At 45.2% G+C, this 14,935-nt stretch overlaps 1 protein-coding gene across 2 annotated transcripts in view; it reads left to right on the forward strand.

The window, feature by feature from the left end:
• PRKCB (protein kinase C beta) overlaps nt 1-14,935 on the forward strand; it is a 371,817-nt gene that overhangs the window by 320,474 nt on the left and 36,408 nt on the right. For both annotated transcript variants that reach the window (XM_040257896.1, XM_040257905.1), the window contains exons 11-13: nt 5,037-5,128; nt 6,930-6,992; nt 12,503-12,641. In XM_040257896.1, the coding sequence (XP_040113830.1) occupies nt 5,037-5,128; nt 6,930-6,992; nt 12,503-12,641 (294 nt within the window). The remainder of the gene's footprint in view (nt 1-5,036; nt 5,129-6,929; nt 6,993-12,502; nt 12,642-14,935) is intronic.

A 14,935-nucleotide genomic window follows, 5' to 3' on the forward strand; every position in this document is an offset into this window, starting at 1 on the left:
ATGGACCTCTACAGTAAGTGAACAGTTTACAGACAGGATTGATTCACTGACCAGCTTGGCAAATCACTAAAGATCATTAAACAGATTAACACTTACTGCAGCTCACCTTAGAGAGGGTACACGCTTAGAGTTGCCCACATTGCTGATTTTCTCTGTCCGGGGTACCTTATTAAAAGTGGCAGGTGTCCTCCTGGCAGTTACATGGGCATCATGCCACATCCCACTTTCAGCTGACTTAGAGGAACAGTGATTATCTCTTTAAATGCCCTGCCCTTTCCATGACCCCCCTGGTGAACTCTGCACATGCAGTCCAGCCATTATTTTATTTTATTTTTTATTTGGCTGCCTTGGGTCTTAGTTATGGCATGTGGTATCTAGTTTCCCCACCGGGCCTCCTGCATTGGGAGCATGGAGTCTTAATCACTGGACCACCAGGGAAGTCCCCAGTCATCATCCTCATACTCACACTCCGAATTTGAGAAATGCTATCCAACCATTTTGCATGCTGCAGTGACAGACAGATATTTAATTTATTTACTGATTGAACATGAGAGGTCATGGGGAAAGGAAATTTAAAATTAACTGAAGTTGTTTCACGCTTCAGGGACAAGGGCAGTGTGTAAATGAAAAATCACCACAATAACGAGGACAATTAGGGAGGAACACTTTGAAAGTTGAGCAGACTGGCTAGTTTGAGGGGAAAGATGGTGAGCTTGCCTTTCAGAGCCTTTAATTGGAGTTGACGGTGGAACACCCACGTAGAAACGTCCTGTAGCCAGCTGGAGCCGACTGGAGCTCAGGAGAAAGGGAGAGGGTAGAAACTGAAGTCAAGATTCATCAGCCTAGAGCAGTGAGAGTTGATGTTTTGAGCTGTGACAAGTCTTCTTTGGAAAAGAGAGCAAGGGGCAGGAGCCAAGCGGGACTTGGGGTCCAGCCTCAATACATACTTTCTAATGTCCACGTAGTAGAGGCCAGCAGATAGGTCCTGATCCAAATCCACTGCACGTGACTAGGAGAAAGATCTTTAAAACCTTGGAATAACTTTATAGAAACAGTAGGAGAACAAAGTCAAAATTTAGGACAATATCGGGGGGGGGGGGCGGAGGTGGGGAATGGGCTTCCCAGGTGGCTCAGATGGTAAAGAATCTGCCTGCCAAGATACCCAGGTTCAATCCCTGAGTTGGGCAGATCCCCTGAAGAAGGGAATGGCTACCAATTCTGGCTTTCTTGCCTGGAGGATTCCATGGTCAGAAGAGCCTGGTGGGCTACAGCCCATTGGATCACACAACTGAGCAAACTATCTATGGGGGGGAATAATTATGCTAGAATTGGAGGTGTTGGTTGAAGGCCATTTCATGAGCTGAAGTCCCCAGAGCTTGCTCTCTCTACTTGTCGTGTGGTTTCTCTGAACACATCCTACTTTAGATGATGGCTTGAGTTAATCATGTATCTGTCTTAACCGAGATTCTGAATTCTCTGCAGGCAAGACTTGCATCTTATCAATTTTATTCCTTTGGCTCCTGATACTGTGACTTACAAAAATAAATGCTCAGTTAAAGTTCTAAAAAGTTCACTTCCCTGCTCAAGATGGGTTCTAGGTTGCCCTTGGCAGTGTTTTCCAAAACTAATCTTCCTTGCTTTGGAGTGGGAGATGAACTTGGTGGTACAGGGACATTTGTTTCTAAAATAAGGCATTTAAGGGATTGATGTACCAAAAGCAGACTGGTTATAGTGTAGAGTCAGCAGAGTCCAGGTAGGCATTTTTTTTTTTTTTTTACAGAGGAAACAGTGACTCTCCATTTGTGAATTTGATATGAAGTTTTAAAATTTTAAGTAACTGTGTTTAAGTGAAAAAAAAAAGGTGAGTTAATGAAAAAATATTTTAAAATAAGTAAATGTTAGTAAATGAGTTAGATGGTATACTTGGTAAAGGTCTTAAAGTGAGAAGACTGAAGTTTGGGTGGATGGTCCACCCTGCCTTGCTTGAGTCTCCTCTTTTGTAACTCCGTGCATTCTACTCTCCCTTGCCAGAAGTGTTGTTCAGTTGCTCAGTCACGTCTGACTCTTTGCGACCCTATAGACTGCACACTCCAGGCCTCCCTGTCCTTCACCGTCTCCTGGAGTTTGCTCAAACTCATGTCCATTGAGTCAGTGAAGCCATCCAACCATCTCATCCTCTGTCGCCCCCTTCTCCTTCTGCCTTCAGCCTTTCCCAGCATCAGGGTCTTTTCCAGTGAGTCGGCTCTTCACATCAGTAGCTGTAAAATCAGGGGCTTCAAGTGCTAGTGATATTTTTTCACAGTACGCATCAAAAGAAACACAGAACTATAAAGGTAAAACCATATGCATCCATAGCCCACCTAAAATTATCTCCCTCCCCATTTTAGGAAACGTTGCCATTTGGAAGTTTATCTGGTCTCCCCACTTGCCTGGGGAATCCTTACTGTCGGGCACTGCGGATCATTCACAGCAGCATTTCTGGCAGTAGGAGAGCCTGGCATAGAGTGGGCATCATTAAGTATTTGCTCGGAAAATGAAAGGACAGCAAAATGCCAGCCGTTTAATAGCTGAAGCGCCGGTGTGCCAACACCACACTTGATAGAGTTCAGAGACGACAGATCTCAGGGGGGCCCCACATACAGTTCGAGGTAGAAACAGACCACAGAACATGGCATTATCCACCCTGGAGTTCTCTCCCTGATGTTGGGATTCTAACTAATGAATTTGGGGGGCGGGGGGCAAGTTGAGTTCTTCCAAGCAGAAAGCAAGCTCCTGAAATCTCTCCCTCACTTACTTCTCTCTCTCTGGCCGATGCCATCTGCTAGTTTTAAAAATAATTTTTAAAAGCAAGTGTTTTGGTTCTCTTCAACGTGCAGCAAAGACAGATGCTATTTTTAGGCTTATTTTCTATCAAACCCCCCCCAGCTAAGAACCAGGGGCTGGATGTCGGCAGTTCTGGCTGACTGTCTCCACTCTGCCACTAACTTGTAAGTGACCTTTTTTGCAAATCTCATATGCCTTGGACACTGAGAACAGAAGTGATAATTCTGTCTCTCATTAGAGATGTTGAGAGGGTGAAGTAGCGTCGGGGTGAGAAAGTCCTACAATAGTTCAAAAATAATTGATTAACTCGTACCCCTCCCTTGGGGTCTGCCAGCTTTTTTGACACATGGCTGGATTTCTATATCCCCTCCCTTCTCCCCTGGACAGAGAGCTCCCAGACGGGAGGACACACCCACACATCCATGCAATGTCTGGGTGAGAACCTTACACAGGAAGCTGTATAATAAGAGGTTACAAGTGTAGACTCTGAAACCAACCTGCCCAGGTTCAAATCCTGCCAGAAATGGTAGTCCTTGTCACATTGAATTGTTTAGAGAGATAAAAGAGATAAAATATATAAAGCACTTTGTCACATAGCAAGTGCTTGCAAGGTGGTAGCTTTATTGAATGGTTGTTATTCTAATTATTGTACACTCAGTATACATTTGACAAAAGCACATATGACTGTTATGTATAAGACAAAGTTCCGTGCACTGTAAGGAAGATTTTTTTTTTTAATGGTAGATTAAACCTTTGCTTTATGGCCACCATCATATTGTTGCTGTTCAGTTGCTCAATCGTGTCTGACTCTTTGCAACCCCATAGACTGCAGCACGCCAGGTTTCCCTGCCCTTCACTATCTTCTGGAGTTTGTTCAATCTCATTTCCATTGATTTGATGATGCCATCTGACCATCTCAACCTCTGTCACCCCCTTCTCCTCATGTTTGAATGCTTTATATATGTACCTACTCTATAGGACAGGTGAATCATGTCCACTTTACAGGCAGAGAGAAAGCTAGAGGTTTGAGAGGTTAAGTAACAGCAGTTACACAGCCAATAAGTGATGGAGAGAGACTTGAAATCCTGTACTGATTTCATCGGGACTCTTTGCCCTACACATCACTTCTCTACTAACTCTGCTTCTGGTCTAACAGCCCCGCACAATAGCTTCATGACTTTTGACAGCAAATTCCTCTCTTAAATTGGCAACCCATCCACCTCAACATATAAATAAAACCCCAACGCATATTTCACAACATCACCAGTCCTGGAAGCCACACACAGGACTTGTACAGTATCCTGTTGGTTACAGAAGTCAGTCCTGTTCATAGAGGGAAGGGACCAGGAAGTGAACATCGGGCAGTGAAAATCACCGGAGGCGGCGCCTCATGGAGGCTGGCTCCCACGGCTGCCTATTACCTGTCATACAATTATTCACCCTTTATTAAAATTAGTCTTCACCCTTTCTTAAAATTAGCTTTCTCTGAAATGATGGCCATTAAGTTACAAGGTTGATGTGCTGGTTGTATTTTCCAGTATAAACGAGAGTAAATTTAGTGTTATTAATTTTCCCTAATTATTATCATTATTTTTTTTTACTGTGCTGGGTCTTCACTGCTGCACGGGCTTTCCCCTAGTTGCGGTGAGTGGGGGCTGCTCTCTAGGTGCGGTGCGCGAGCTTCTCCTTGCGGTGGCCTCTCTTGTTGTGGCTCCAGGGCGGTAGAGCACAGGCTCGGTAGTTGTGGCGTATGTGCTCAGTTGCCCTGCGGCATGTGGGATCTTCATGGATCAGGAATCGAACTCGTATCTCCTGCACTGAATCACCAGGCAAGCCCAGTGTTACTCTTTTTTTCTTTAATTTCAGAGACTTTTCTGGTGGTCCAGTGGCTAAGACTCTGCACTCTTAATTCGAGGGGCCTGGGTTTGATCCCTGGTTGGGGAACTAGATCCCACATCCTGCCTCTAAGAGTTTGCATGCCACACCTAAAGACCAGCCAAATAAACAAAAAGATTTTTAAAAAAATTTCACGTCCTCCCTGTGTTCACCTGTGTACTTCCAATGGCACAAATACTCCATTTGGGGAATCAAGGCACCTGGCCTGTCGTCAAGTCCTGGGGGTTTGGATCATAAATCTCAGCTATTACCTGCTCTCCATCCGGGGTCCAAGAAACTCCAGAAGGCTGACTTTGCTCTTTGCTGTCTCCTCCCAGGATCGCCTGTACTTCGTGATGGAGTATGTGAACGGCGGTGACCTCATGTACCACATCCAGCAAGTAGGCCGGTTCAAGGAGCCTCACGCTGTGTAAGTGGCGCTGTGCTTTTCCCTTGGGATGAATGAGTGGGTGGTTAGTTCCTTTGGGTTTTTAGCCAAATAAGAATTCTAAATATCTTGGGCTTCTTGTTCAAGAGAAATGCGTGGCTGGGACAGAGGGTGTTCTGCTGAGATGGGTTACTTGTTTCTTGCTTAACACCCGCTAAGAGCTGGAAGCTTGAAAACCACAGCTATTTCTTGACCTCCGCATTTTGCCCCTGGCTCTTCAGGAAAGCCCTAAAAATTCCTTGGGGAGTGTCACTGTAGGTTTTGTGTTTTTCTTTGCTCATATTGGTTGAGAGCTTACCATGTGCCAGGCTCAGAGATTTTAGAGACTTGCTCACAGTCACAGAGCTCGTGTGAGGCAGACCCAAAATTCTGACCCAGATCTTCCTTGCTCACGTTCTTGCTTCCTCTTTGCTGTCCTCATTCCAGGGAGATGAAAGCTCAAGCTGCATAGTGACTACACTCTGTGGCTCTTGGAGCGGGGAGACTGACTCTGGATTTTTGGAAATCTGTTTCCCCTGCTGAGTCCATTCCATCACCTTCAGCCCACAAGGCAGCCGGTCTCTTTTGTCTAGAACACTCATTTCATCCTGCCTCTCCTTGCGGTTGGTGAATGGGAGCGTGGCAAGTCACAGGATCGGCAGTGCTAACCTCTCCTTGGGAGGCTGCTGGGCTCCTACTGTCCCTCCGGAAAGCCTGTAGGGCTCACCCAGGGCCCCATCCTGTCATTGCAGAGGCCTCCTGGCGCCCGTGCAGCTCAGCCTTGCCCCTTCTCTTCCCCTCTGCCCAGGTCATGAGCACTGATTTTGGGAGGGTTACCATTCCCCTGCTTCCAGGTCATGCCATTTGTGTGTCTTGGCACAATTCTAATGGGTTGCTTAGAAGTAAAAGGACTTCTAACATCTAATTGACCACTGACCTTTATTCCATTATCATATGAGACACATTGTCAGGACACTTTACAGAGTTCCCCAAAGCCCTGCCCAACCTTTACAGCTGGGCTTTCTGGTTCTCCCAAAATCTCTCTCTTGGATTTTGAAAATGAAAAGCTAACACTTCAGCCAGACGCTGTTTCCAATTCTGGCTGTGCTGTTTATTAGCTGTGTAACTTGGTCAGGGTATTTCCTGTCACTAAGCCTTAGTTTCCTCATTTGAGGAACAGAGAGGTAATTGTGGCACCTTGTTGCTCTTTAGTCACTCAATTGTGTCTGACTTTTTGTGACCCCATGGATTGTAGCCCACCTGGCTCCTCTGTCTGTGGGATTTCCCAGGCAAGAATACTGGAGTGGGTTGCCATTTCCTTCTCCAGGGGATCTTCCCACCCCAGGGATTGAACCTGTGTCTCTTGCATTGGCAGGCATATTCTTTACCACAGAACCACTACCTTATAAGGTTATTGTCAAGATTTAATCAGATAATAACCTGAAATGATACAAGGTCTATGGTAAGCCTTCCACAGATGTTAGGTGGTGTCATTGAGATATTTTAATTTGTTGTCATCTGAAACATTTCTTCTCTAGTCAGTTCATCATATCCTGTGGCCTCCTCCCCACTAAACAGTTGCTGAACCTCTGCCCACCCCATTTGGTCTTTAAAGCAGCCTCATAGCTCTCTAAACCCTGTTCATCTGTCCAGACTCCCATACTTCGTTTTATGAGCTGTGTGGTTGACCATCCATGGTGAGACATTCATGCCCTACGCTCAGTTCAATATTGTATTGAATTCTGAGAGTTGCGGGCATATGGTGTCCTTGAATTTCTCCATTGCTTTTTTTTTTTAATTTCAGATTTTACGCTGCAGAAATTGCCATCGGTCTGTTCTTCTTGCAGAGCAAGGGCATCATTTACCGGTAAGCGAACACTGCTGTACTTTCCATCTCCTCAGCTCCCTCGGCTCCTCCCTTCCCTGCCTCTTTCTTTAACTGCTTTTAAAATTAGAATCCGTGGTGGGGGAGGAATCCTCCAGTACTAACTTGGGCATGTGCTCTGCCAGGCAGCATCGCCCACTGCCCTGGCAAAGTTTGGGCAGCTCTGTATGATGATAGAAGATCTTGATGGACTCTGCCTCCAGAGATGGTTTGGAGCCTCAGATGTGAGACCATTTGCTCTAAGAGAAGAAGGCTAACCACTGGGGACCCAGCACGTCCTTCTCTTCCCTGTGGACCCCACATTTGGGAAGCAAGCAAAGACTCTTGGCTGGCAGAATGTGCTGGATCATATTATTATGAAACAAATTTCTTTCTTTCTTTCTTTCTCTTTCCTTCTTTCTCTCTCTCACTCTCTTTCTTTCTTTTTGTGCTATGTAACTACAGTTTGGGAATGGATCTCTGAGTAGCTTGCCCTGAAAGACAGGATTAAGTTCAGGATTTGGCATTTGCTCGTTTTTGGAAGAGCAAGCGTATGATCATAGTCGGATGAGTCATCCCACTTTATATCTCATGCAAGGCAGACTGTGGAGCCTGGGGCTGCATTCCAGTGCAGGCTCGGGCTGGTTTGTTGTACAAGGGAGGCTGGCATGTGGCACAGGGCTTCCAAAGGACACTTGGCCCAAGTGAGGGTCTGTTTAGAAGATCTTGAAAAGTCATCAAAGTCCATTTGATTCACTGATTTGATAAACATTTATTGAAAGCCCACCATATCATATACTGGCCTCTACTCTAGGTCAGGGGATGCAGTGTGAAGGAAATGGACAAAGGCCAGCCTTTGTAAAGCTCAGATTCCAGTGGTGGAAGACAGATCCCGTAAATCATAAAAACGGGTCTGTAGTGAGAAGTACTATGAAGGGGAGTCAAGTAGGAGCGGGGGCTGATGTGGGCTGGGTGGTAGTGCTTGCCTGACATTCCATAGAGAGCATGAGATTGGGGTCTGAAGAGTTAGGGAAGACCCTCAGAAGCCTGGGTTTCCTAAAGCAACCAAAGGACATGGGAATAAAAGGCATAAAGAGATTAGCTTGGTGATCTCAAGGCAGAAGGTGGAAGTGAGGCTGTAGGTCCTCGTGGGATGGAAGGTGAAGGGCCTTGCCAGAATCCTGCAGAGTCCTGGGGCTTTTTTTCACTCCCTGAGGTAGCAGGTCCTGAGTGCATCGAGTCCCCACTCTGCCTGTGTGCTCCTGATAACAGAGGAAGGAAGGTCAAGAAGCAGAGTGGCTTTACCTGGCACAGCCCTGATCTCAGTAAAGAAATAGAAACAGCGAGTAAGCATAATAATTTCAACTGTAAATAGTATAGTCATTCTACCTGTGCTCACCCTCAATGAACATGTGTCACCATGAATGCATAAAACGGGACCCGTGAAGCCTCTGAGTCCCCCAGCTTCCCCTTTGACTGTCATAGTGGGAGCATCTTGTACTGAATGTAATTCTGGTGTTGAAAGGTACACATTATCTTCTGTATGACATGAAGACCCCTACATTCAAGTTGATGACTTCAGCTGGTACTTAAACCAAAGAACAGGGGATCATGGGTAATTGTTCACTCTACACGATTTTCTCCTTATGTGCTGACATTTGAACCTGACTCCTCTATGGGATGGGCTTCCACCAGAATAGAATCAGGCACTCAAGCATTGCTGAGAAGATAAATCAAGGGACTCTAAGTTTATTGGAAGAAAACTCAGTCCCACGGGAGGAACCAGGAGAGGAAATGATTTGAGTTCTTGCCAACAGGGCTGGGATTCAAGGCAAGGTTTCTAATATATCAGGGAACTAGACTGGAATCTGGGATCCATCGGTCCAGGTCATAAAATCCAAAGATTAACATTCTAGGTGCTTGACCATGCCTGAATGCAAAGCTTTTTCTCCTAACTGTACATTCTTCCTTTCCTCCTCCCTTATATTTGTCATTCTTTTAAGCCACTCACCCTCTGAACCCCTTTCATTGGTGGGTAGGAATGGAATCCATATCTTCCTCTAAAGATTTAACACACCAGATACTTTTGCAGCCTCCCTATAGGAAGCGCAGACACACAACTCAGGCTCTGATGCTCGTCACACTCACTGAAGATGTTGAATCGGAAATTAGTGGCCAGGAAGCAGAGCCTGTAGAATGGAGAGTGGACGTAGTCATCAGCTATGTCTAGTTTCCAGAGGTGTGAGGGGAAATGGTTCTTAGGAATAGCACCCAGAGTCCAGCAGTAGGGCTTCATGGAACAAGGGACAATGTCTATACCCAATGGTGACATCGGGGGCACCTTTACCGGGTCGTTTCTGTGCTGGTTAGTCATTGTTCATGGCTGCGTAGCCTCCAAGTCTGCTCTGCCAGCCTTTTTGGAAATTCTCAGAGCTCCCCCAATACTTTTCTAAAAACTCCTTTTTTGGTTGAAATAGTCAGAGTTGGTTTTTGTTGCTCACAATCAGGAACTTTGGTGGAGACGGCAATTGATAATCAAATGAAAACTGCAAAAAATTTACATGACAGAAGATAAATGGTTTTATAAGTTCACAGAGATTGGTTTCTAGGGGCTTCCCTGATGGCACAGCGGGTAAAGAATCCACCTGCAATGCAGGAGACACGGGTTCGATCTCTGGTTTGAGAAGATCCCCTGGAGGAGGGCATGGCTACCCACTCCAGTATTGCCTGGAGAATCCCGTGGATTGAGGAGCCTGGAGGGCTACAGTCCAAAGGGTCGCCAGGAGTCATACATGACTGAACAGCTGAGCACATCCACACAAAGTCCTTTTAAATGTTATAAATGCCCTTCTTCTTCATTTGGGTCTCTGGTTATTTGGACAGCTCTTAAGTAAAGAGGGTAAGGACTCATTGTAGATTTGTCCGCTCTGAGGACCACGGCTGGAGATGTTGGACGAGGGGAAGATGAAAGACTTCCAAACTTAGTGTCTGATTTGTAGATCGCCATCCTTGGAATGCGTACTGATTTTGCTCTTGATGGATTTGTGAACATGAGGACATCTGGCCTGCCCCCTTTAGAAGCATAGATGAGGATTTATTACATTAAACAAAAGAATGGAGTGGGCTATCAAAACATTATCATGTGACATTATTATGTGACCGTTTGCTCCAGCCCCATGACCTGCTGGCTCTTAGCACTGGAAGCTCCTTTTCTATAATAGATGGAGATGTCATCACTTTTGGGGTTGCCCCAACTGCCTGTTTAAGGGCATGTGGTCAGGCTGAAGGAAATGTCATGGGTCTCTGTTAATCAAATCACATGCAGACCTGGTATGTTTATTGCTTCTGAGTCTAGCTTTTCTAAGTTCTAAGCTGGCCTTCAGAGACCACTGTGGCTTGTAGAGAAGCATGAAGGTTGGATGTGGGTAGTACCATGGACAGCACTAGAGATCCTGGGATGGTGCTGCTGTTGGTAAACAGTGGAGTGCAAATGGGCTTCCCCTTGGATGAAGAGACCTCACAGACACAGATAGGAGATGCCAGGATATATTTTCAGGTTGTATTCTTTTAGTTGAAAATTATGACAGCAACTCGATTGAAACGAACTTTTGTTAAAAGAGGCATGTTATGGCTGACATCGGAGAAGGCTGACATTGAAGAAGAAGTACTCCAGTACTCTTGCCTGGAAAATCCCATGGACAGAGGAACTGGTAGGCTACAGTCCATGGGGTCGCAAAGAGTCGGACACGACTGAGCGACTTCACTTTCACTTTTCACTTTCATGCATTGAAGAAGGAAATGGCAACCTACTCCAGTGTTCTTGCCTGGAGAATCCCAGGGACGGGGGTGCCTGCTGGGCTGCTGTCTATGGGATCACACAGAGTTGGACACGACTGAAGTGACTTAGCAGCAGCAGCAGCATGGCTGACATAACTGCAAAGTCTAGGATTGGGGCTCAAATGATGTTATGAGCATTTATTCACTCCCTCTGAGTTCTGCTATATCTATAGTAACTTTCTTCCCTCCACCTGGTGACCCCTTGCGCAACTAGACTTAGTTTCTACCACCAGAGCAATCCTGCTGTAAAAAGAGTCCATATTTTTCCTGAGGGTGCCAGCAAAAATGTTGGGGCTGACGTTAATGTTCAGAGGCTTTGATCAGCTCATATGGGGTCACATGGCCAATCCTGATCTGTGGCCAGGAACTGTGATCCACTGTGACTAGCAGGATGGGGTATTTCCACTGGCCAGGACAGGCCCACATGACCACTCCTGGAAGCAAGAGTTAAGATCAGCATCACCAACTTCATATGGCTTGAGAATCAGGAAAGCTGTTTCTTCAAAGAAATATTAGGATGTTCTCACCCCAAGATTCTAGAATAGGCAAAGCCACAGATGTCCACCACCCAGCAAAGGTGATTTGAGGGAGAGATCTGAACTGAACGGTAGATCCCTTAACCTTTGAGGAAGTTGGGTTTCTAATGGGATTGAGGAAGTCTGGCCCATAGATCATACCTACTCATGGGTGCTGAAACACCCAAGTGATGACTTTGGAATCAGTGTTAAGGGTGAAGGAAAGTGTAATGATACTGGAGTCAGCAGATATGCTGGAAATATGCGAGGGTCCCCAAACATCAAACTCTCCCCATCAACACAGATGACATAGAATGAGAGTGGAGCCCGTGTTGTTTAGGGCATCACTCTTTGAAGGTGATACTTTCCTGATCCTCTGTGATAGTAACCTCCCCCCGTTCCTGTCCACCTCATCATCCTTTTTATTTCCTTCATATCGTTCATCAGAAGCTACAATAAGCGTGCTTATAGATTTGAAGACTTGGTAATTGACTTTATCCCTCTACTAGAATTTAATCTGAATAAGAGCAAGATACTTGATTATCTTGTTCATAATATACTTCGCTCCAAGCATAGTGTCTGTCACAAAGTAGGTGTGCAACAAATATGTTTTGATTGGAAGTCAGTAGAAACCCCTGGGTTCATGACCTAGGAACTGGCTTAGGGGAGCGCGGGGTTCTTGGTGGTAAATAAGATGCTCTCAATCAGGTTTCTTTTTTCCTTCATGCTCTTCAGAGATTTTTTTTTTTAATGATAGTTTTGTATAAAACCTTCCTATGAAATGTAAGGGATCCTGATGTTGCAAAGGTCATCTCTAGAGATGCCCCCAGATAAGGGACACTTCTGTGGATTCTCTGCCCAGATGGAGGAAGCTTCTGTTTTATTTAGCTGTCTGTGGATCGCTCTTCTCAGAGTTGCTGTCTCATTGCATCCTCCTGAGACACTTGGCACAGTTGCCGCTGCAGGAAAAGAAAAGCCCAGAGGTTTGCAGACCCTCGTGTCTCCCTGCCAGATCATAAGCTATTGGAGAGTGAGGACTGGGTTGTACTCACTGCTGTGTCCCCACCAGGCATGGTATAGCATTCTGCACGTAGTGAGTGGATGTTGGTTGACTCAAAAGAAATAGCATTTAATTCAGCCCCTGAATCTGTGTCCCCACAGTGACCTGAAACTTGACAATGTGATGCTGGATTCCGAGGGCCACATCAAGATCGCTGATTTTGGCATGTGTAAGGAAAACATCTGGGATGGGGTGACAACCAAGACCTTCTGCGGCACCCCAGACTACATCGCCCCCGAGGTGAGCTGATGCCAACCCCTCAGGCATGTCTGTGTTGTGTTGATGTCTTCCCTGAGCCCTAGATGGCCACATTGCAGCTGGGAGAGGTCCAAGGGGTACCAGACAAGCAGGACCTCAGGCTGGTCCTTCTCCTAGACTCTAAATCGTTCCTTTGAGATCACACATGTAGATTAACTTAGCACACATCCCAGAAGCTCAGACCCAAAATACATCAAGGTTTGGGAGAAAATTTAAATAAAACTCAAAAGAACCATCCACCACACATCAGTAAGATTCTTCGTCAAGCTGCTGTGGCTCATGGCCATATGATACCTCCTAATTATGCCACTGAAACGTGTGTTCAAGGGAGACGGAAAGGCGGAGAAGGAGTAAGAGAAAGAGAGATTGATTCCCGGGACAGACGTATGACACAGGGTCTGTGTGCGCATAGGTGTGCAGTAGTTGTGCTGAATCCTAAAAGACTCAGCATTTTTCTTCCTGTGATTAAGATATAAATGAAAGTGTGAAGATTTATTTTAGTGCCTCCCCCTCCCTTCCCAGAGGAAGCGGTCAGTTGCAGAATGGATTTCCCCAACATGTCATGGTACAAAAATTTATGCCAGATGATAGCCTCCCTTTTTCTCTGAAGTGGTGCTCAGGAAGGTGGCATCCTGCAATCTGTTACTGGATTTTTATGGAAAGGAACTGCGAGCTTGGCATAGTGTCTTGGAAATGGACATTCTCGAATTCCTCTCTTCTTGACTGTTAAGGCTTCATATGTAACAATGATGATGGGAGGACCTGTGTCACTAAGTAGCTTGGCACTAAATTTAAAACCTGCCTACTCTGTTACCAAAACTCTCCCTCTTTTAGGAATCTAGTTTGCAACATACACACATACAGACACACAAACACACACCATAGTCAGAAGGATATGTCTTCAAAGTCCTTTCTTCATTGCAGCGCTATTTTTAATAATAAAAAATAGGACACAGTCTCAGTGACTACCAGCGAAGGAAAAGGATTACAATTCATGTTAAGAAATATTATGCAGCCCTTATAAAGATCAGAGCACACCTGTCTGTATTAACTTGAACAGTGTTTGTTAATCAAGGGATCGGCAATAGGTTGAACGATTTATAGTGTGGAATACTGTGCTGTGCTTGGTCGCTCAGTCGTGTTCAACTCTTTGCGACCCAATGGACTGTAGCCCACCAGGCTCCTCTGTCCATTGGATTCTCCAGGCAAGATTACTGGAGTGGGTTACCATCCATGCCCTCCTCAGTGTGGAATACTATTAGGCCTCAATTCAAAAAGTGAATGAGATATATATGCAGATATTGAAACATTGTTAAGAGGAAAAAAATCACGTTACAGAATGATAAATACAGTATGATGCCATTTATGGTAAATAACAATACACAGAATGCTGCTATGTGTTTCTTACGAGTTTGTAGATATGCATGCAGAAGTATGGAAGATACATGAAGATTCCAGACTGGTTTTACAACACTGGTTACCTCTGAGGATAAGGCCATTGTAAATCTTAATCTGTATACTGTTTTAATTTTGCACAAGGTGAATGTATTTGTGTATTACCTGAGGAAGTGAAAAGTAATCCTTTGAGCACTTAACCCTTTATTAGGACCCAGTGAAGTTGTCTCTGTGTGACATACATTGCTTTATTATCACTGTGTTAATTAGTTTGGATATCAGATACAGTTCCTTGATCTGCTGTGAGTTCAGTGATCTCTGGTTCACAAAGCCTGCTGCCCTTTACTATCACCTGAGGAGTTTTTGTTATTTTTTTAATTAATCAATTTTTTCCCCTCTACACAGCATGCAGGATGTTAGTTCCCCAACCAGGGATTGAACCCTTGCATTGGAAACTCAAAGTCTTAACCACTGGATGGTCAGGGAAGCCCCTGGGGAGCTTGTAAAATGGGGATGGCCAGGCATCACCCTAGATGAATGGAATCAGAATCACTGCAGTATGGGCCCCCACATGTGTGGTTTTCAAAGATTCTTGGATGTTCCTAAAGCCCAAAGTTGTGTTACCAGGGAAACTGCCTCCTCCTCCAGCCCGCAGCCTGCAACCTGCTGGTGGGAGGAATAAACTGCAGGTCAGGTTTCCCCCTGCTTTGCCATTAACTAACCCCCTCGCCTCCGGCAACTTCTTTCACCTCTCAGGCTCTATTTCCCTTTGTAAAAGGATTAACTTGTTAGGTTGTCATGAGGATCAAAAGAGACATGAAGTACTTTAAAAGTGTGAAAACACTTTCAATAAGCGTTCTCACAGAAAGCTTTTCTTCATC

This window comes from Oryx dammah, unplaced genomic scaffold, assembly GCF_014754425.2.
Source record: "Oryx dammah isolate SB20612 unplaced genomic scaffold, SCBI_Odam_1.1 HiC_scaffold_2, whole genome shotgun sequence".
NCBI classification, from domain to species: domain Eukaryota; kingdom Metazoa; phylum Chordata; class Mammalia; order Artiodactyla; family Bovidae; genus Oryx; species Oryx dammah.